The sequence below is a fragment of the Populus euphratica genome, unplaced genomic scaffold (assembly GCF_000495115.2).
Source record: "Populus euphratica unplaced genomic scaffold, PopEup_1.0 scaffold10.1, whole genome shotgun sequence".
Taxonomy (NCBI): Eukaryota; Viridiplantae; Streptophyta; class Magnoliopsida; order Malpighiales; family Salicaceae; genus Populus; species Populus euphratica.
The window spans coordinates 1,883,304-1,903,987 of NW_011499856.1; the positions used below are offsets into that span (position 1 = coordinate 1,883,304).

Sequence of the window (20,684 nt, forward strand, 5' to 3'; positions counted from 1 at the left end):
GTACGGTTTTTTTCTAAAAAAAATTTGAAAATATTATTTTTATATATTTTTAAATAAAAAATATTTTTTTAAAAACGGTAACTCTACTTCTAGGTAATTATAATTGGATCAGATTTAAAACTGTTGAAGGTTTTTAATACTGTGATTGTAATTATTTTTTAAATTTTTTAAAATTATATTAAAATTATATTATTTTTATACTAGTACGTTCAAAAAAAAATTATATAAAATTTAATAAAACATTGTTTATAATACAATTTCAAACTGAAAATTTAATTTATTAGTGGCTGATTATATAAATCTACACTATTGAATTTCGAAGAAATCGGTGCTCAAACTAGAAGGATTTTTCTTAGAAAATATCTCTGAACGGATACCATGAAAACTTTACACGTTATGAGCTAGATTAGGGAAGATCATGTTTTAAGAAATGTTATACAAGTTATTTTCTAGAGACAAGTTATTCTACATTGGTGGAGGGGGATTTAATGACAAAATAAGTCTTGTAGAGCGTAGACACTAAAATGTCTAAAGTCCATTCCATGATCCAAAGTTTTTTTTTTATATGATGAAACAAATTAAATTTATTGGATTTGAGATCAAATTAAATTAAAAAAAATCAATTCAAAAACATTTCATAATAAATTGCTCCTAACATGTTTATAAGTAAATAACAAAGCCACTAAATCAAATGCAACTACACGAGTCTACAATTATAGAAGACAGGGAAGAAAAGAAAAAAATAAAAATCAAAATCAAATATAAATACTCGAAAATCCTCTTAAAAAAATTATAATCTATTAAAAAATAGATAATTAAAGTTCACTCAATCATTTAAATCAAATTAAAGAATCAAAATCATTTTATTCATCAAATTAAGAGACCGTTTGTTTACGCGTTAAAAGTTGCGTTTAAAATAAAACGCAGGAGGCAAGTGTTTGGTAAAGGAAATACCACTAATTACTGTTCATGGGTCCCATTAATTTCTGTGTTTGGAACGCAGGATTGAAAGAAGCAGCTAAAGGCTGCTTTTCTTGCCCTGTTCATCTAATTGCACTGTTCAGTGAACAGTGCAATTAATATTAACAGCGTTCATGAGTACACTGTTCATGTGAACGTGCATAAAAATTGCACTGTTTACGTGCATTGCGTTTTTTTTTTAAGGTAAGTTTTTTAATATTTTTATAAATAAAAAATATTTTAAAAAACAACCACACCCCTTCATCTGCCTTAGATTAGATTTAACATGAAAACTTTACATGTTATTACCCGGACTAGGGAAGATCATGTTTTAAAAAATGTTATACACGTTATTTTTTAGAAACAAGTTATTCTACATTGGTGGAGGGGGATTTAGGATTTAATGACAAAATAAGTCTTGCAGAGCGTAGACACTAAAATGTCTAAAGTCCGTTCCATGATCCAAAGTTTTTTTTTTTATATATATATGATGAAACAAATTAAATTTATTAGGTTAGGGTCTAAATTAAATTTATTGAGTTTGAGATCAAATTAAATTAAAAAAATCAATTCAAAAACATTTCTTAATAAATTGCTCCTAACATGTTTATAAGTAAATAACAAAGCCACTAAATCAAATGCAATCATAGAAGACAAGGAAGAAAAGAAAAAAAAATAAAAATCAAATATAAATACTCAAAAATTCTCTTAAAAGAATTCTAATCTATTAAAAATGAGATAATTAAAGTTCACTCAATCATTTAAATCAAATTAAGGAATCAAAATCATTTTATTCATCAAATCAAATCAAGATAAAATTATATAAAATTAAAGTTTTTGAACTTATATAAATACTTTTCATCTTTGCAAAATAAAAAACTTATATGGTTAAAATTTTTAGACTCATGTGAATATTGTCTTGTTAAAAGTAAAATCATACTTGTCCATTAATTAAATGATTTATGCAAATAAAATTTAAGAAAGCTTCTACTTTTTTGTGATCAAATTTATTATTGTATTTTTGAAATCATTTCTAATGTAATTTTAATATGTTCAATTTTATGTGTAAATAGTATTCTAGTTTTTTTTATACATATAAGTTATTTTATCTTTGATTGTAATATATTTCTAGTGTTATTTCATCTATCTAATTTTATATACTAGCTGTGTTCTTTCACGTGACTGTTTACGATTTTTTTCACTTCACAGTCCTTTTATATTTATATTTTCTCCACGTGTCTTTTTCACCTTTTCTTGATGAAATGCTCCTCAAGCCACCCCAAACGAAAGTTAACTATTAAAAACTAAAACTAAATATTATTTTTCAAAAACCTACAAAATTAAAAATTATTTAAAAAAAATAAAGAAACTTTAAAACCTATAAACACAAAAAGATTTACAAAAACCTAAAAATAAAAGAACAAAATTGAAACTAACATGTAAATTTTAAAAAATGAAGCAATCATGTTCACAAAGCCAAAAAATAAGTTTTGTGAGACATGATTTTTCCAAAATTTTCCATTGGTTTTCCATGTATTTTTTGTATATATTTTGTGGGTTAGTTTTTGAGTTTTTTCAAGTTTCTTGATTTTCAAGTTTTTATTTTATTTTTTTATATCTCTACTTTCTTGGTTTTTCAACATCCAAGTTCTTAAAAAATAATTTTTTATGCTTTCAAAAATAATTTTCTTTAAGAGTCTGGTGGAAATTTTTACTCAAAATTTGATAAAAGGGTCTATGAAAGAAAACATAAATATACAGTAAATTACTAAAGTGAAACGCTATTAAAGGGGCATATGCCCAATTATAAGGATGCGTAGATGTATTGTCTATATTTTCCACTTACCATGTTTTTACAAGGGAACCAAATCAAAGAAAAAGAGGAAAATATTTTATGAAAGCATATATTATATATAACAAATGGGGAATAATAAATCACAAAACTAATTAATTTTAAATTATATAAAAAATTAAAATCTTTTTAATAGTTTATCTCGTAATTATAATTATTTTTTTAAATATTTTTATACTGAAAAGTATTAAAATAATATTTTTTATTTTTTAAAAATTAATTTTGAGATTAATATATTAAAAAAATAAAAATATAAAATGAAATAATTTTTAATAAAAATAAATTAAATCTTAAAAACACGGTTAAACAGTGGCGTTTACAACATTAAAAATCTATTCTTTCAAACTTTTTGAAAGATTCTCTCTCTTTAATAAATGTATATATCTCCTTTTTCCCTTCTCTCTCTTTAATAAATGTATATATCTCTTTTTTCCCTTTAATGGTTAATAATATCTTCAAATTAATTATTATTTTTAAATTTTTAAATCAAGATACATCTTTTTTAACATCCAAGTATATAACAAAATTCAATTTAAAAATTCAAGATAAAAAGAAAACTACCTTGCGACCTTACCACACTTAACCCGATCTAAGCCTTTATTTATCCATCATTATCTAATAGTTTGCTTCCTTGTTTTTTTTCTGATTTTTATATATTTTTTAAATCAAAGCATTAAAAAAATAACTCGTAAAGATTTTAAGTTCCAGGTGCTTAACTTTTAATTGTAAAATATGATATTTATAATTCTAAAAACAAACATAGAAAAGGGATAAATGCATGGCCAAGATCTAGGGCGGGCGACCATTTCCAAAATAGTTTCGGTTTATGTTAAAAAAAACCAGAAAAAAAGGCAAAAACGAAGCACTGTTCATCCATCATCTCTACAGTACAGGCCACGCAAGCCAACCTCATCTCCACCAAATCCTCACCGTCCCTACCCTTCCTTTCCTTGTGTTTTTCCATCGCAATTATCAACCAAACCCATAGCCCACTTCATCACCCAGAGAATTAATTCCCCTCTTCATCGTACTAGCCTATTTATTTGCCGAAAAATAATTTTTTAAAACTATAAAATTAAAATAATAAAAATCAAGTAAAAAATAAAAAAATTAAAAGATGAAGAAATTAAAATAATAATAATTAACATTTTATAAATTATTTCAAATAAAATAATAAATAAAAAAAATAAGAACCAAATTTGATAGATAAAATGTTTTAATAAAAAAATAATAAGAAAAAAAGCAAATAGCAGTTATAAAAATAAAGATCAAAGTTAACATAAAAAATAATTTTAATAAATGAAATTAAAAAAATAAATATTTAAAACAAAATATATATATATATATATATATATATAGTAATAAAAAAATTGAGGATCAAATTTGATATAATTAACAAATAACGATATTTCTAATTTTTTCACAACTTTAGGAAAGTGTTTTTCATCCAAATTTTTCAGAAAAATACTTTTTTGAAAATCAAACCAAAATTTTTTAACTGAAAAATATTTTTCGTTGACCAACTTTTTTAATGGCAAACAAACACATGAAAGTTTGGAAATTGATTTCTTGAAAACTATTTTTTAGAAAATAAACACAGCAAAAAAAAAAATTTCCTGAAATTTTTTTTCTTAAAAATCAAGTTATTTTTTTTTTAACTGAAAAATATTTTTTGATTAATAAAAAATATTTTTCTATTGAAATATTAAAAAATATTTTTTATTAATCAAAAAATATTTTCTATTAATTTTTTTATAACAAATAAATTAAAAAAAAAATAAAAAATAATTTTCTAAATACTATTTTTCAAAAAACAAACATAATATAAGAAAAATTATAAACCCACACGGCCACACCACTATCTCCCCCGTCTCTTCCACATCATCTATACCGTAGTTCACCTAGTTAAAGCATCCACCCCATTTTCTTTCAAAAGTAGAGACAACCTCCTTTCATATTCAGATTGAAAGGTTGGGTTTGGCGTGGGGGAGCTTGGGGGAAGGCTGATGGTTTGCTATATCTGGAGGATGGAGATGAAGATTGAAGAATAATTGAAACCTTGCGTGTTGTGGAAGCTTGGGAGCGGGAGGGGGCGGCTGGAATGTTAGGGTCGGGATATAGGGTTTAGGCAGCAATTTTTTTTAACTTACAGTACCCTATTTTTTTTATTTAAAACGGTTCAATCTGGTCTGGGTATTGTAATTTTATTTTTATAAAACTAAAATTAAACTGATTTCTTTTAAAATTTCCAATCAGTTTATTTTTTTTTATAATTTGGTTTTTATAATTATTTTTATATTTTTAAATTAATTAATTTTTTAATTTTTTTACTGAGAAAGAAGTTACAGTGCCTGCGGGATCACGACAATACTAATACTAATAATAATAATATATTTAATAATAATAATTATGTGGCGTTGAAATTTTTTTTTTTCATTAGTTTGATATTTCTTTTATATTTTAAAAAATATAATTCAACCTGCAGGGAAACACTGATAAATAAACTAGGAGTGACTATAGGTTTTTGTCAGTACGATGATTTTCCCTTTTTTCTTTTTATAGGTTTTTGTCAGTACGTCATTAATAATAATTTTTATTTAAATAATTTGAATAATCATAATATAGCATAACAGTTCATGTGATTAATCTCAATGCGGCATGGTAATCTCTGTACATCAAAGCCGATTCAACAGTGAGAAAATATCTTAATGACAACATCATTCTTCCCTTCTATAATTTACCAAAAACAAATAATGGTAACCAGCTAGCTGCCTTGCCAAAAATCTACAAGAAACCGTGTGACATGGAAGAGAGCATTGGTCCCTTTGACACGGACACAGCAGTATCTATAGCCTATACCGCTCTCTCACGTTTGATCACTGCATTGCGCGTGCGTCATCTCCTTCTCCCCCCCTCTCCCCAGAGACGAAGGACCAGCACTTTTTCGTAGCTCAGAAGCAACAGAACAGGACAACCTTTTCTTATAATTTTTTTCACTCTTTCTCTGATACGAAACATTGTCAGTCCCTCTCTCACTCCCTCGAGCTTCATTTTATTGGTCTCTGCGCATAATCCAATCTCTCACATGATTCTCTCTTTCTTTCACGTCTTTTCATTTTTTATTCTCGATCATCACCAACTTCATTCACTGATCTTCCCCTTTCTTTGTTCAAGAGAATCAATCACCTGTTGTTTACTTTAAGACATGTAGATAATATAATAATATTACTACTATTGAGTAACGGAATAGTACAGGTAGGCCAAACTCTTTTTTTCTCTTCTCTTTCTAGTTTCAACAGTCTACAGGGTTTTCTTGGTTGTCTTCTCTTGCTTTCTCCTGTCCTTTTCACTCCTCGCCGTTACATCATTGTAGGGCGTTTTGGTTTTTCGCTCACTTGGTGTTCTATTGCTGTTTTGGGGTTAACTTGGTTAGCTACATTGCATTGTTTTGTTGGAAAGAACGGGTTTTTTCACATGGGTTTGCCAGATAGATGGTATTTGAGATTTGGGTGTGTTTGGTTTTGATAGAGAGCGATTTTTGGTTTCTTGGAGAGATGAATGAAACAGCAGGGACATGTTTAGCGATAACAGAGAAAAAGGCTCATAGGCCTGGTGGCTGTGTTGGTATTTTCTTTCAGTTATTTGATTGGAATAGGAGGTTTGCTAAGAAAAAGCTCTTCTCCAGGAAATTGCTTCCAGCAGGTCAGTCCATTTATCTCAAAACCAAAAATACCCATTTGACCAAGAATGCTTAAAATGTGATTGCTCTGGTTGTTTAATGCCTGTGTTGCTGCTGCTGCTCAGCTCGCGCAAAACAGCCATCAAAGAAGTTTGGAGGGGATGAGAAGAGGCCCCAAACAAAGCTCCACCTGGTACGCATTTTGGTTTCCAAAGTTGGATCTTGATTTTCATAGATGTTTTTGAGGGACATTTACTTTTATCTAACTAAAGAAAGATTTAACTTTGTGACTGAGCTTAAGTTGTTTATTTTGTAGTTTATTGAGGGTTCTTGTCTGTGCTTTAAATGTAGATTGCTGATGAGAATAAAGGGGGTTTTCCAAATGTAAAGAAAAATGAAAATTGTAATGGTGATATGGTCGTGCAAAAGCATGAAATGAGAGCTCCTGGTTTGGTTGCTAGGCTGATGGGCCTTGATTCTTTGCCAGCTGCTCATCGAGATAAGCACAAGAAAGTTTCAAATTCTGTTGATTGTGATGTTACAGAAGAGAAATTTGTTAACAAATGCCACAGTGGATCTGATAGGGATGGTTTGAATACGGTAAAAGGGAGCGAAAAGGTTGAATCTAGGCCTCAAAAGCTTCAAAAGACAGGACAGTTTGAGAGACGAGCAGTTACTAGGTTTGGAGCTGAGGCCTTGCAAATGAAGGGTGTTTTGTCAAGGTCTAGAAAGCATCATCATCCAAAGCTTGCACCACCAGTTAAAAGTCCGAGGATTTCCTCTTCCAAGAATGCATCTAGGACGTCTAGGTTGATTGATGCTGCTACTAGAATTTTGGAACCTGGGTTGCAAGCTACCAATAGGGCAAAAAGTGCTCTTACTTATTCAAGTTCTATGAATTATTGTCCCAGGGATGAAGTGTTGGCAGAGGAGATTGGAATTATGTTACCGAACATTGTGAAACAACAAGATATTGAAGATTGTCACGAGGGTGCAGGTAAATCTTTTATAGGGCAATCTTCTTACAAAAATTGTGGTAATTTGTTTGACGAAGTGGATTCTAGACCCAATTTGAAGGAGCAGCAGTTTGTTTGCCCATCCACTGGTTCAAATTATTTGTACTCCCATGACTCAGAAATGACCAAGCCTAGGCTACCCGCTTCCACTTCTGATCAAGAAAGAAATGTAATTTATCAGAGACATTGGGACCAACAGTCCATCGCTGTGAAAAAACAGGATAACACTCGTGTACCAAGTCAAACCATCACAGTTATCAAACCGCTGTCTCAAGAAGGTCAATCACAGCTGCAATCGAGAAGCCAGCAGTGCAGACCTCAGCAGCAAGAGTCATCTTTTATTACATTTAAGCAGAGGATCCAGACTCAAAATGAGATATTTGTAAGCAGAAATAGAACTCCAACAACGGCCAAAATAAATAATCTGCGAAGCAAGGGAGCTTCATCATCTGCAAATGCTATTAGTGGGGCTACAGATTTTGTTGCTTTGAACAGAAGAATAATCAGTCGTGGCCGGCCAAGGGCATCTACCTTAGCTGATAATTCTATTATTGACAAAGACAGAAAAGTTTGCAGCAGACGAGATGATTCCATGTCACAGCTTAGGAGGCCAGTGCGCAAGAGGAGGACAGTCAGTGTCAATGCTGAAGTTGAAAGTACTGGGTTTGCTAATCCAATGTCTACAAGACAAAGGAACACCAAGTCTGACAGTGTGAGTAGAAAAGAGGTTGCATCCAGCTCTCGCTCCATGGACTCTGCATGTATAAAAAATGGATCCCTTATTGGAGAATGTAATAAAAATAATTGCTCTAGGGAGGATGATGCCGTATCTTTTACATTTAATTCTCCATTGCTGCACAAAAATTCTGTTTCCTCGGGGCTGAAAGAGAGGAGTCACCAAATTGATAAGAACGCTTCTTACCAAAGGAGGCTGGTGTTGGATGAGAATGATGGCAAAACATCTTTGCAGAATAAATTGCCATTGAAAGGAGATGCGCTTAGCACTATTTTAGAGCAAAAACTGAAGGAATTAGCCTCTCAAGAAGAGGATGAATTGATAAGTGGAGGCAGTCACCTGAAGAAATCCACTGCAATGATTCTTCAGGAGCTAATATTTGCTTTAACTGCAGATCAGCCTATGTCTCCACATGCTCATGTTTTTAATGCAGACAAAACTTGCGAGGTTGGTTTTCTATCTTTTGGCATCGTGATGTCTTTTTTATTAAGCTGTTTATGGTCCAGACATTGTGGTCTTATTTACTTTTGGTTTTTGACTTAACTAAGCAAAACTGTGGCAATGTCTTTTCCCCTCTGATATTGGTGCCTGCCTTAGCTCTACATATTTGATATTACACTATTTTGAACTGTTCGAGCCTGTACGCCTGCGTGGAGAAAACTGATTCTGGGGCTTCCTTCTATTGGCTGAAATTCTTATACAATTGGCAAAATCAAGACAAACAGAACTGAGAAATTAGTGGAACTGTTTAATGATTGCCTTTTCATTCGAGGGTTTCTCAATGAATAACATCCCATTGCTTGCTGTCTTTGTTTTATAGTTAGAGTTAGGAAGCTTGCCAAATTTGACTTTGCCGAATAGTAGAGTTGCTGTTTGAAATTTGTATACCATACAGCGCATCTTATTGTCTTATTGATAGTAGTTGTCAGTGGTTAGATGTAGGGCTTTTGGAGTTGAAACTCTTTTGGTTTTGTCCTCATTTTTCTATTTTCTATTAAGCAAAATAAGTCCCTGTATCAATTTGGTTCAATGAAAATGTTGGCCATTCCTTTCTCCCGCCCTCTCAATTGATTTCAATGCAAATATTGGTTTATAATAGAGAATAGTTTCAAAAAGTGCAGTCCAATTCTCTAGAATCTACATTTTCTTCATAGTCAATGTCATGGTAACTGAAGTCCAGCAACTTTTTGATTGTTGAATATCAAGTATCAAATTTTAATTAGTATAAAATATTTAGGTTTTCCTATTTAGTGTAGTTTTCATTATTTAGAGGGATTTCTTGTTTAGTATGGATTCCTTGTGCAACAAGCAGTAGGGTTTCTATAAACTCTACAAATAGAGGTTAGTAATATAAGAAGTTTGGCTTTTGGCCCTAAGATTATTAGAAGACACTTGTATGAAGAATTGAAGATTTTGTTGCATGGCATTTAAAGCATCTATTTGAGTGGTTTTATTGAAGGATTTTCTTAGGAGGATTAATTGGAGGATTTAATTTATTGAGATTTTTATTTTCCTGGAAGGGTTTTTTAGAAGTTTTACTGTTATTTTAATAATGGTGGAAGTTTTTGGATGTAGGAAAATTAGCCGAACTATGTTAAATTTGTTTATGTGCTTGTTTATTTATTCATTTTCTGGGTTTTGCACAACAATGATTAAATATGGGAAACAGGCAGCGGACTGGTGTGGAGTACGTAAGATAAAGGGGGCATTTTTAACTAAGAGTGGGTAGAGCTGGTGATTGAGAGATGGGTATAAATTAAACTGTACAGAATATGAATTGAAGTCCAACGGTTTGTAGATGCTCATTCCTAACATATGTTACTATTGGATGTGGTGAAGATGGTACATCGTAGGACAAAGCTAATAGAAATGGAGTGAAAGCATTTGTGGGAATTTAATAAGCTAGGGTAGCACCCAATTGGTGTCAGAAGGCAAAACATGCTTTGATTGAAAGTTTGCAAGGCAAAGGGATGTCTTAAATGGTGTTTTCTATGGCTCCCTGAAGTGATCGCCTCAGCAAGCAAATCTTCAAATTAACACAATGCATTATTTGATGGTCGAAGTTCAAAATAATATGACTGCACTGAGACATTTGAATTTTAGTTATTGGCTGCAATGATAAGCTGCCTTTTTAAGTATTTCGAGGCAACGGAGAAGGTTCGCATTGTCAAAGAAGGTAGAGAGATCTTGTTGGAGTTGAAATGCATAGACAGAACAGAATACTAGGATTCATGGAACTAATCCTAGGCAATGCATTTCAAGGTCACATTGAGGCTAAGAACCCTAAACCTGTATGCTATGATTATAAATGGAATTCATGTTGTGGAACTGGTGAAATTGTTGAAGTAGTGGCAATGTATGCCAATGTTACCAAATTCTATGTTGAACTTCATATTTGGCTTAAGGTTGGCATTATCATGAAATTAGCATTTGCCTTTATATGAAGCTAGATTTTCCTTGATGGTGTTTTATGTTCTAGGTTTGTGATTTTTAAAATTAATTTTCTGGTTCATCCCTTACATTTATGCAATGTTTTGTGTTTACTGGACCGTGGCAATTTCTGGACCTTACAAATCTAGCTTGTGTTATTACTCTGCTCAGAAGGAAGGAAAAATCAGGAGGAATTCAGTTGGAATATCACATGATGGCGATCATCTTAGTCCTGGATCTGTGCTTGAAGCGTCTTTCTCGAATGACAGTTGCTTTTCAAGCAGTCTCGATGATAGTTCAGGTAAGAAAGTTGAATTTTATGATAATACAGAATAAGGAAACTCATGAGCATTCTTTTATGGAAGTACTTGGAATCTTGAGTATGAATTTTCTGGAATAGATAAAAAAGTTATGTTTTCATCCATCACTATTTAATCTAATCTTATATCAAATATTTTGAACTCTTTACATGTACAACTTTGGCCTGTGATTCTAGGATGCAGGATGCTGCTAGACTCCATGGATTACTCCTATGATCAACCACAACCAGTAGTCACTCATGCTGATCTTCTGGATTGCGCAACCTCTTTGATACCAGGGAGAACTGGTAGCAGGATAGCTACTGATCTTCTCAACCATGTTTCTAGGATATTACAGAGCATCGATCTTGCTGGTGGAGGGTTAACTGGAAATCAGCTCACTCATGCAAAGGAGGTTATCTTGAATACTGAACTCTTGTTTGGTAATGCAACTCTATGTAATTCTGATGGAATGAAGAGATTTCTCATCAGTTCCCTTCTGCTTGATGGACATGAAGCTCTTGCTGGTGCCATGTGGAAAAATCTTAATTGCCTTCTTGGTTTTGAAGACAGCAAAAATGGTATTCAACTCAGACGGTTTCTTCTTGATTGTGAGATTGAATGCTTAGATTCAAAATACAGCCTGTACTGTTGAATGCTTAGATTCAAAATACAGCCGGTACTGTTACTCTGGATTCAAAGCATGGAAAAGAGTACCTTCATGCATGAATGTAGAGATATTGATTCAAGAGATAGGTGAGGAGGTAAGAAGGTGGTCAGACTTTGCTGGGATGATACCTGATGAGATAATAGATTGGGAGATGAGTCATTCCTCGGGAAAATGGACAGATTTTGAAATTGAAGGATTTGAAACTGGTGCAGAAATTGACTGGGACATTCTTCAGACTTTGGTTGATGAAATTGCTGTTGACCTTTGGGAGTGGTGCAGGGTGGATTCCTTTTGAGGTTGACGCCACTACTTAACCTGTGTGTACCATGAGTGGCATTTTTTTTTTGTCCAAAACGACGGGTGGTGTTAATTTAATAGGGCTCTTAGATGTTGTAGATGAGCAAGAATTTTTCAAATGGAAAAGCAGCTTCAAATGGTCTTCTGCGTAATTTTTCTTAGCAGTTGTTATCCTGTAAGATTTGACCACTTTTGTGAAACCCATGAAAAAAAGCACTGTTGTTTATAATTAGGTTTCACACAAAACAACCACTTCTCCTGCGTTCTTCTCAAGATCAATTACAGAACGTTATTTTCCCGTATACAAAGCATACCGAGACCAAGTTACTTCGTGGTAAAGTCACAGGCATGCCACTTACACCTTCACAAATGCATCTGTTAGAAATTCTCTCTTTTGGATTCAAACCTGAAATGGTATTGGAAGCAGACCTGTTTGTTTTTCATGCAATTGTGTGCTTCCATATTCATCAACTGCTAGGTATAAGCAGCAATCATTAGAAAACAAACAGGACATCGAGGCAAAGTTTGGAAACTGAACTCGAAGGTTTCATTTTATGCAGTGAACTCTCTTAGGATGCTTGTTGGCCGTTCCATTAAAGAGGGTCTTCTTCCCCATGGCTTTACAGCCAAAAAAGGAAGGAAGAAAGAAAACAAAAGATGAAACCCGGTTGTTGTGCAAATAATACGAAGCAATTTTATCGTAGAAAGACAAAGTATCTCCAGTATTACTTATTATAATCATATGTAAAACATGATTATATCCAGAGCTTTACAATCACAGATCCCTAATCAACAACCAATCAAAGAATACAACTTACAGAAATAGCAGTAGCATTCATAAAAACTTCATCAAATCAAATCCAACTAGGAAAAGAAAAGAACGAAAGCCAGTTTAGAGATCAACAAGTCTCACAAGAATTAAGAAACTGCAATAAGATTGATCAAACTCAAAACTGTCTATACCCCAAAACAGTCTTGCCTGTACCAATACCTCTACCTCCTCTGTTTCCTCTGTTTTCACCATTAATAGCATTTGCTGCAGCCAAAGACAATCCTTTCAGCTCTTCAACACTTGCATAACTCTTCCTTGCCATTAACAACCCACCATTCCTTTTTTCTCCTGCATTAGCAGACTTACTCCCTCTCGAGTTCGATAAAAGCCCATTATTCATTTTCAGCACATTCTTTGAAGGAGGTGTCAATTCCTGCCGTGGCTTCCGGTTTTCTTTCCTTAAAGTAGCAGAGAAATCAGGCACAGATTGAGCCAAAACAGAGAGCCCTTTTCTTGAATTCCCCAAGTTTTCTTGAAACTTCACTTGTTTCTTTGGTGGGGTTCGTTTAAAATCATTCTCTTCACATTGTTGTTGCCTCAAATTTTCTAGGAACTTCACTTGTTTCTTCGGTGGGGTCTGTCTAATATCGTTCTCTTCGTATTCTTGTTGCCTTAACATCTTCATTCTTAGCTTTGTCTCTCTTAAATCAGCATATGCTCCGTATCTTGGCCCTCTTTCCATGATATAACTCTCTGTAGTCAGCCTTAAAGGCACCGGATGATCAGAATCTGCAGAATTTTGAGAGAGAATTAGAGAGATAGGATCAAGGGCTTGAAAGAGAGATTGCATACTAGGGTTTTGTTGATAGGTTTGATTCAGAGAACCGCTAGTATCTGCCATTGTTGATGTGTTTGGTTCTCTGTTTTTTTCTGTTCTCTAATTCTTGCTGGTAGTTTCAAGGTTTTGAGTTGCTTAAAGAATTTGATTTTGCAACGGTCAAAAAAACAGAGAGACAAAGGGAAACCCTTTTAGGTTTTCGTTGTAATAGTTTACCACTACAACGTTATTGTCGAGGTGGGTCCCTTCTGAAAAGGGATTAAAGTTGTTGAATCACATTGGATTCTAGATCTACCGTTTGATTCTAGACGATGCTTTTGACTGGTGTTTTGTGGTGGATCAAGAGCCATCCATTTGTGGGATCGAAGACAGGATCATGGGAAAGGTTCATTGAGTTGACGATGATGTTATCATTTGATTTTGGGTACAGAATTTATTTTTTTTATTATCCATTTGCAAGAAAAAGCAAAAGGGTTTTCTTTCTTCCATTATTTTTTCTGAATTGTTTTAATTAAAAAAAGATGTCTTCACCAATTGTAAGAGGCTATTGCAAGACTTTACATATGGCAGTCAGCCTGCTGCCTTGGATCCTGCCGACATACCGGATTTCAAATCCACCGGTAATTTAAACCGATGATCCGCTACAAACCATGATTACACGAATCAATTTAGATTAACTCAGTTTGAAGCTCGAGTTGATTAATGAGTTAACTTCAATTTTCTTAAAAAAAAACACGTTTAAACTGATGTTTAAGGGAAAAACATTAAAGATATTATTTTAAAAAATAATAAATTTTTACTAACATCTTAATTATTAAAATTTTATTTGAGATTGTGGCATAATTTAAAATTTTTTATTTAAAAATATTAATTTAAAAAAAAATATAATTTCAAACACGTTGCTAAATATAGCTTGAATCCACCGTTATTATAACCAGGCTACAAAACTATTTTTCTTTTTTTCCCGGTAATATTTAATATTTACAAGGAATATAATATTTGTGTATTCTATCACACTGCCACAGCCCATCTTTATACAGTGGAAGAAGATGCGTCTAGTCGTATCGAAATTTTAGTCAACGAAAATCTATCTTGTTTTTTTTATTTATTTTTTTCTTTAAAAAAATATATAAAATAAAGTTGCATGTCTATTGGATATCAGAAAAGTCTAATGGGAACAAGAATCTTTTATAGAAGCAGCCACTATTAATATATATTAAAAGTCCTTCACATTTAAATGTAGCAACGGACAGGTTTGTTGCTTTTATCTTAAACGATGATTTTTTTTCGAACTTCAAACTTTTTTTTTAATCTATTAATATTATATTTATTGTATATTAAATTTTATAATTTATTTTTTATATAATTATTTTTATCTTATTATTTGATATGTGAATTTTACATGTGAATTATAGTTAGTCCGATGTAAAGTCCAGGTTTTGAGTTTTCATTGTGTAACCAAGTTGTTGAAATCAATTTTTTTTTTAAAATAAAAATATATCATTTTAATTAAAAAATAAAAATTAATAGGTTACAATTGAGTTTATAACCAAGTCTTACTTGATCACAGGGTCAACCCGTCACATTAGTTGGGTTACACCAAGTTTTTTCTTTTCTTGTTTTTTTCTTTAACTAGGCTTGGTTCCAACCTCGGGTTAGTTGAGTCCCTAATTGACCTGTCGGGTTAGGCTGAGTTTCAAAATTATGATATCAATTATATCGACTTGAGTTTTTTTTGTCATTTTTTAATCAATTTTTTTTTAATTTGATCTTTTAACATTTAGTTAATTAAGAATTGAGTTTCATATTTTTTTTATGAAGTTATCATGATCTCATAACTCAGATTGTAATTTTTACAGGTCAACTAGATTAACTTGGGTTTTTCTTGTTATTTTTTTAATTGATTTTTTTTTAATCTTATCTTTTAATATTAGATTAATTGAGAATTGAGTTTAATAATTTTTTTTTCTTCCTATAGATCTTATCAAGGTCTCATTACTTGATTAACGAATTAAGTAAGTTAAATTGAGTTGATCTAATATGCTGTCATTTTATTTTTTTTTAAATATCTTTATTTTTAATTCAAATTATATTTTTATCGGTCATCTAACTTATTTTTAACTAGATCACATTAAATTAATCCCCATATATTTTAATTATTTTCCTACTAAAAACCACATCAACAACACATGTATATTTTTTTTTACATCCATAAAAATTTTGATCTAATCCATGATATATTTGATAAGTCAACCCAAGTTGACTCGACTTATTTTCTAGTTAAATTTTACTTTTAATTTCATCATTTAATATTAAATTAATTAAGAATTGAGTTTAATATTTTTTATTTAATTTTTATAAGATTATCAGAGTCTCATGATTTAATTATAAGATTTAACAGGTTAATCTGAATCATTTCAATTTAATCTAATATTTAATATTTTAAAAAAATATCTTGATTTTTTTAAATTAAATTATATTTTTATTAATTATTTAAGTTATTTTTAAACCTGTCACCTCAATGATATCTTAAATTCTTATATAATTATTTTTCTACTTAAAATAACATATTAACAGCATCATAATATATATCCATCCGACCCACAGCCAGGCAATGATCTAAGAACATGCTACAGTATTTTGTTGCTCTGCATATGCTTGCAGTGACGTAATCCTTCACTGCATTATCCAAATATTTTCTTCAATGGCAATTTGACCTCGTTGAAGGGTTCTTATCCAATCAGCTTGAAAAGGACCCAATCTTTAGGCTGACGGAGAACGAGACAAAGGCAGGTTTTTGTGCCTTCAGCCGTATCAGCCCCGTCCATGGCCTGTCTCTGATTCAATCATATTAATCCTGCATAGAAATTATTAAAACTGTACATGTTTTATTCACGTAAGAATTTGCTGAAGAGTTCAATTCAATCATAAAAACAAACCATCTAACTAATGAGCTCTTTAAATTATAAAGTATGAACTGCCAATAGCCAGGAACGAAGGGGAATGGCCATAAACATCATAACAAACAGAGAATTTTGTGGGCTAGGTAATTACAATTCCTGCTACTTAAGCTCTAAAAAAGATTCGAACTTTTCACAAACTAAAGTTCCAAAAAGAAAACCCATTTCCATTAACCTCTGAGCTGACAGAGAGAGAGAGAGAGAGAGAGAGTTAACACATGGTAGGTTCAAAAGGAGAGAGAAAGAGATAAGGCATTCCATATTTGAAACTCAAAAAGTAAAGCTTTGTAAAGAAGAAATGAACTAACCCTTTATGTGTTTTGGATACTTTGGATACAGAGACAAACTTAGTTGCTTGGAGGAGGAGAGAGAGCCGAAAAATCAAAGAGCTCAGCTTTGAAGCATAGACGTTGAGTGCTTGCTGCTGGCTTGTAGAAGCTGCAGCCGGTAAGCGCAGGCTTGTTGGTTTTCAAAATCTCTAGAAAGCCATCCTTGAATTATTATGTAATAAGAGGTTTTTAACAATAATAAGTGGCTCTTCATGTGATTTAATTAGGATTTTTACCTATTCTTTTCATTTAATATATACTTAAGTTTTTTATATGAGTGGAAAAGCATAATTAAATTATTTATTTTTTTATTTTATATTATATGTACTAAGATTTTTAGCTATTAGTGATTCGTTGGTGATGGCCGATAACGAACCGTTGTTTAATTTACCGTCGCCCCTTGAATATGGTATAAACGCTTAAGGAGTCTTTAGAATAAAATTATTATCCATCCAACATTAATTAAGTGCATGAAGTGGACATGTGACTTTCTCAATCCCCAATAGCAATGAGCCACGTATTCCACGTGCAAGCATGTGTGTTTAGTATCATTGTAGTTTTTGAAATTATAATTTAAAAATAATAGGTTTAATTATGTGTTTGGTGTCTTAGTTTTTGTTGACTAAGAAAAGTTAGTTCAAGAAAACACTTTTAGATATGATTTAAAAAAATAATAGATTTTTAAAAAATAAGTTTTTAGTTAAAATTATTGTATGATGAAATTTTGCATGTAAAATAAATAAAAAGTATGTCTGCGTGGATAAAAAACAAATTATTTTAGTTTTTATAAAATTAAAGTTCAAAATATAATTATGTAAAGGATGTAAAAAATAAAAGATATTTTGTTAATCAATTTTTTTTTGTGATTAGATAAAAAATAGAAGTTATTATAATACTAAATAAGATCTAATAAAAATATTTTTAGTTGTAATTTTTAAAAAGTAGATTAAAAAATAAGTGTTTGATTAAAATTATTGTAAAATGAAATTTTTTACAATAAAAATAAATAAATATTTTTTATAAATAAATAATATATTATTTTAATTTCTACAAAAAATATTTCAAATGTAATTAGGCGATGAACCGGACATAAGAAGCAAAGAAGCTATTGAGTTAATTAAACAGTTTTTTTCTTTTTGGGTTGATAAAAAAACATAAATTATCTCAGTATCAAAGGGGAAAAAAAAAATATTACAGCGGGCAATGGCTCCGACCACTATACGTGCGTGTAAACTGGTTTGAACATCCACATTAATCTAAAAAAATTTATATATACATATAAAAAAAGAAAAAAAAAAAGAAATGATCACACAAACAAACAGAAAAGTTAGCCTAGTTGCTGTGTATCTCAGAAGTTTACAAATCCCAGTAATTACAGGTTGTTTGATTAGAACAAGGTGATGAGAGGATGGTTAACGCTATTGTACAGTCCAAAGAAAGAATCACCCAGGGTTCTTACAAGCACAGATCAACAGTGAGAACTCAGGCCTCTCTTGTCCCTTGTGCTCCAGATTCTTGTCCTCCTCCTCCAGCCAGAGCCTGCTATCCAACCCACTTCTAATCCTGAACATGAAAACAGCACACCCAGATTCTTCCTTGAAGAACCATTCATGCAAATCCCACATCACATCCACCAGTAAACCATCCAAGAATATTATCTGATTCCCTCGAAAATTCCACCTTAATCTCTTAACTTGGAAAATCTTCTTATCATCAATCCACACTGACAAAACTAGGTTCTTTGATCCATCTTCTTGATCTCCACCGCACTTTATCAAGATGTCATGAGCTTTTCCTGTATCACAGAATTGTGCCTTGGTTGAATACATTGTCTTGCCTGAGAAATGCTCCCTTCGAGAAACCAGAGAGGGCCTCGGTGGTGGCAGTCTTGTCTTCGAATATTTTGTGCTGACTACTTCATTATGATTGATATCTCCGAGGACTAGACCCAATTCTGAGTCCACCAAAACAACAACATAAAACCCTCTGATCGGCTCAGGGCCTGCATCAAAATAAGCAGCGGACAGATCCCAAAAGACTTCAATCTTTGAATTGCGAGATTGGAATGCGCTGGTGCCTTTAATTTCTTGAAGCTGGTGGCCGGAATCAGCACCTTTTCTTGAAGGAGAAGAGACGTTATCACTGCTAATATTGATGTTGAGGCCTTGGAATATGAATTTGTTGCACCAAGTGAGGGTGATCAAGAGGTGCTTTTGAGGGGAGTTTCTCACTTTGTATGTACAGGAAACTGTATCTGGGATCGAAGATGTAATGTTTGGGGAGACATAGGCCTGGTTTGAAGGACCTGAGCAATATGAATCGGAAACTTTGATGGCATGTTCACTGTAGCAGGTCGCTATACTCCTCATTGATGATAGGTTGAAGATATTTTCCTTTCTTTTCGTGTGGCTTGTGCCTATATGGCTGGGGGTGGTGTGTGGGGGAGGGGAAGGTACCCTTCCTTGCCTATGATGTAAGAAACTGGAAAGTTGAACGTGGTTACACAAACCACGTTGGCTATGGCAATGAAGAGAAGAGGAAGATTGAAGATGACAAAAGAAGGGCACTCTTCTACGTGTTTCCCATGTTAACCATCCTTTATATTTCCACCGTAGTTTGAAGAAGACAACCCAACGAAATTAGAAGCCAAAGCACTTGCCAGGACACTAAACGTAAAGCATCTAGCATTTAATACCATCTTAAATCTGCATTGATAAAAATCAAAAGGGAAGACCAAAAACTTATCTCTCCGATTCAAATGACAGTTCATCAGTGCTCATCAAGAGAATTAATAGAGCAATTATTCAGAGGCCGTTAAGAGTTGACCTGGCTAATAAACTAAGAATCGACCATGTATAATAAAGGATAAGGAAGAGGTAGAGCTAGCCTGTAGATTTTGCTTGACATCTCAATTATTTTTTATTCTCTCCACCATTAACAACATAAAAAAACTAGATTAATGGATTCAATGCATTGAACTAGCTCAAGATGTGTAAAGCCAACACAAGGAGGATGTTGACGGACAACGAGACTTGGGGATAAATTGTCAATTGGATAACATGGATGGAGGTGTGATGAAAGCGATGATGATGAATTGATGACAGCGATTGTTGGACCCACGGATTAAAGATAGGCTTTTTGATTCACCTACTCCAAACCGAAGACAGCCATGAGTACTTAGGTTCCATGTTACTGTAACCTCTTATGTTCTTGACATAATTAATTAATTACTGCTGCATTGTTCATTGTTTCAGTTGCAAATGCACCCTTACTTTTCGTTTTTTAAAAGGGTACAAGAGTACGAACTACAAAAGACAATTGAGCTTCTCAAATCTCTGTTCCATGAAATAAATCTATCTTCTTGTGGTGTTCAAGACGACAGAACAGGGAGATGCCACTTGTAAGTCAGCTTGTGTTTTGGGTTAGGAAGCACGCGGTATTTTGTTTTTTGTTTTTTTGTGGATTAGCACCGTTATCCAGGCCGAGGCCCAACTGTTCCTGCGATGAACAGACTCTCGGCAAGGAATTTCCTGCAAATACATCACAATTAATTCATAAACTTTGCCAAGTTCACTGGCCTCATGAAATTTTTGCACTCGGCAAGAGTTGAACCTGGAATCTTGAACAGAAACACATTGTTAAGTCCCAGTTCTTCTTCGCTAGGCCAACTTTGCGGAGTCGCATTAACCAAAATTTAGTTTGAATTATGCCCATGATTGAAAAAACAAATATTAACGTTATGGGCATTGTTTATTACAATTTCTGTTTATAAACAAGACTATTACTCTTTTTTTTAAAAATAACTAAAAATGTGTTGGGGTTTTGCTTTTTTTTTTTAAAATTATA

The 20,684-nt window shown here is 32.4% G+C and overlaps 3 protein-coding genes across 3 annotated transcripts; 1 reads left to right on the plus strand and 2 right to left on the minus strand.

The window, feature by feature from the left end:
- Nucleotides 1–5,533: 5,533 nt before the first annotated feature.
- LOC105123386 (uncharacterized) lies at nucleotides 5,534–12,091 on the plus strand. Its single transcript, XM_011022960.1, is given in 6 exon segments — nucleotides 5,534–6,514; nucleotides 6,617–6,684; nucleotides 6,843–8,690; nucleotides 10,845–10,974; nucleotides 11,170–11,624; nucleotides 11,626–12,091. Coding segments are annotated over 6 exon segments (3,024 nt in total). The 5' UTR covers nucleotides 5,534–6,303; the 3' UTR covers nucleotides 11,938–12,091.
- A 519-nt stretch (nucleotides 12,092–12,610) lies between these two features.
- On the minus strand, nucleotides 12,611–13,734 carry LOC105123387 (uncharacterized). Its single transcript, XM_011022961.1, has one exon. The coding sequence runs from the start codon at nucleotides 13,610–13,612 to the stop codon at nucleotides 12,887–12,889; it is 726 nt and encodes a 241-aa protein (XP_011021263.1). The 5' UTR covers nucleotides 13,613–13,734; the 3' UTR covers nucleotides 12,611–12,886.
- A 4,377-nt stretch (nucleotides 13,735–18,111) lies between these two features.
- LOC105123388 (uncharacterized) lies at nucleotides 18,112–19,739 on the minus strand. The gene has a single exon (XM_011022962.1). It carries the CDS (start codon nucleotides 19,205–19,207, stop codon nucleotides 18,281–18,283), a length of 927 nt encoding a protein of 308 aa, XP_011021264.1. The 5' UTR covers nucleotides 19,208–19,739; the 3' UTR covers nucleotides 18,112–18,280.
- Nucleotides 19,740–20,684: the final 945 nt, after the last annotated feature.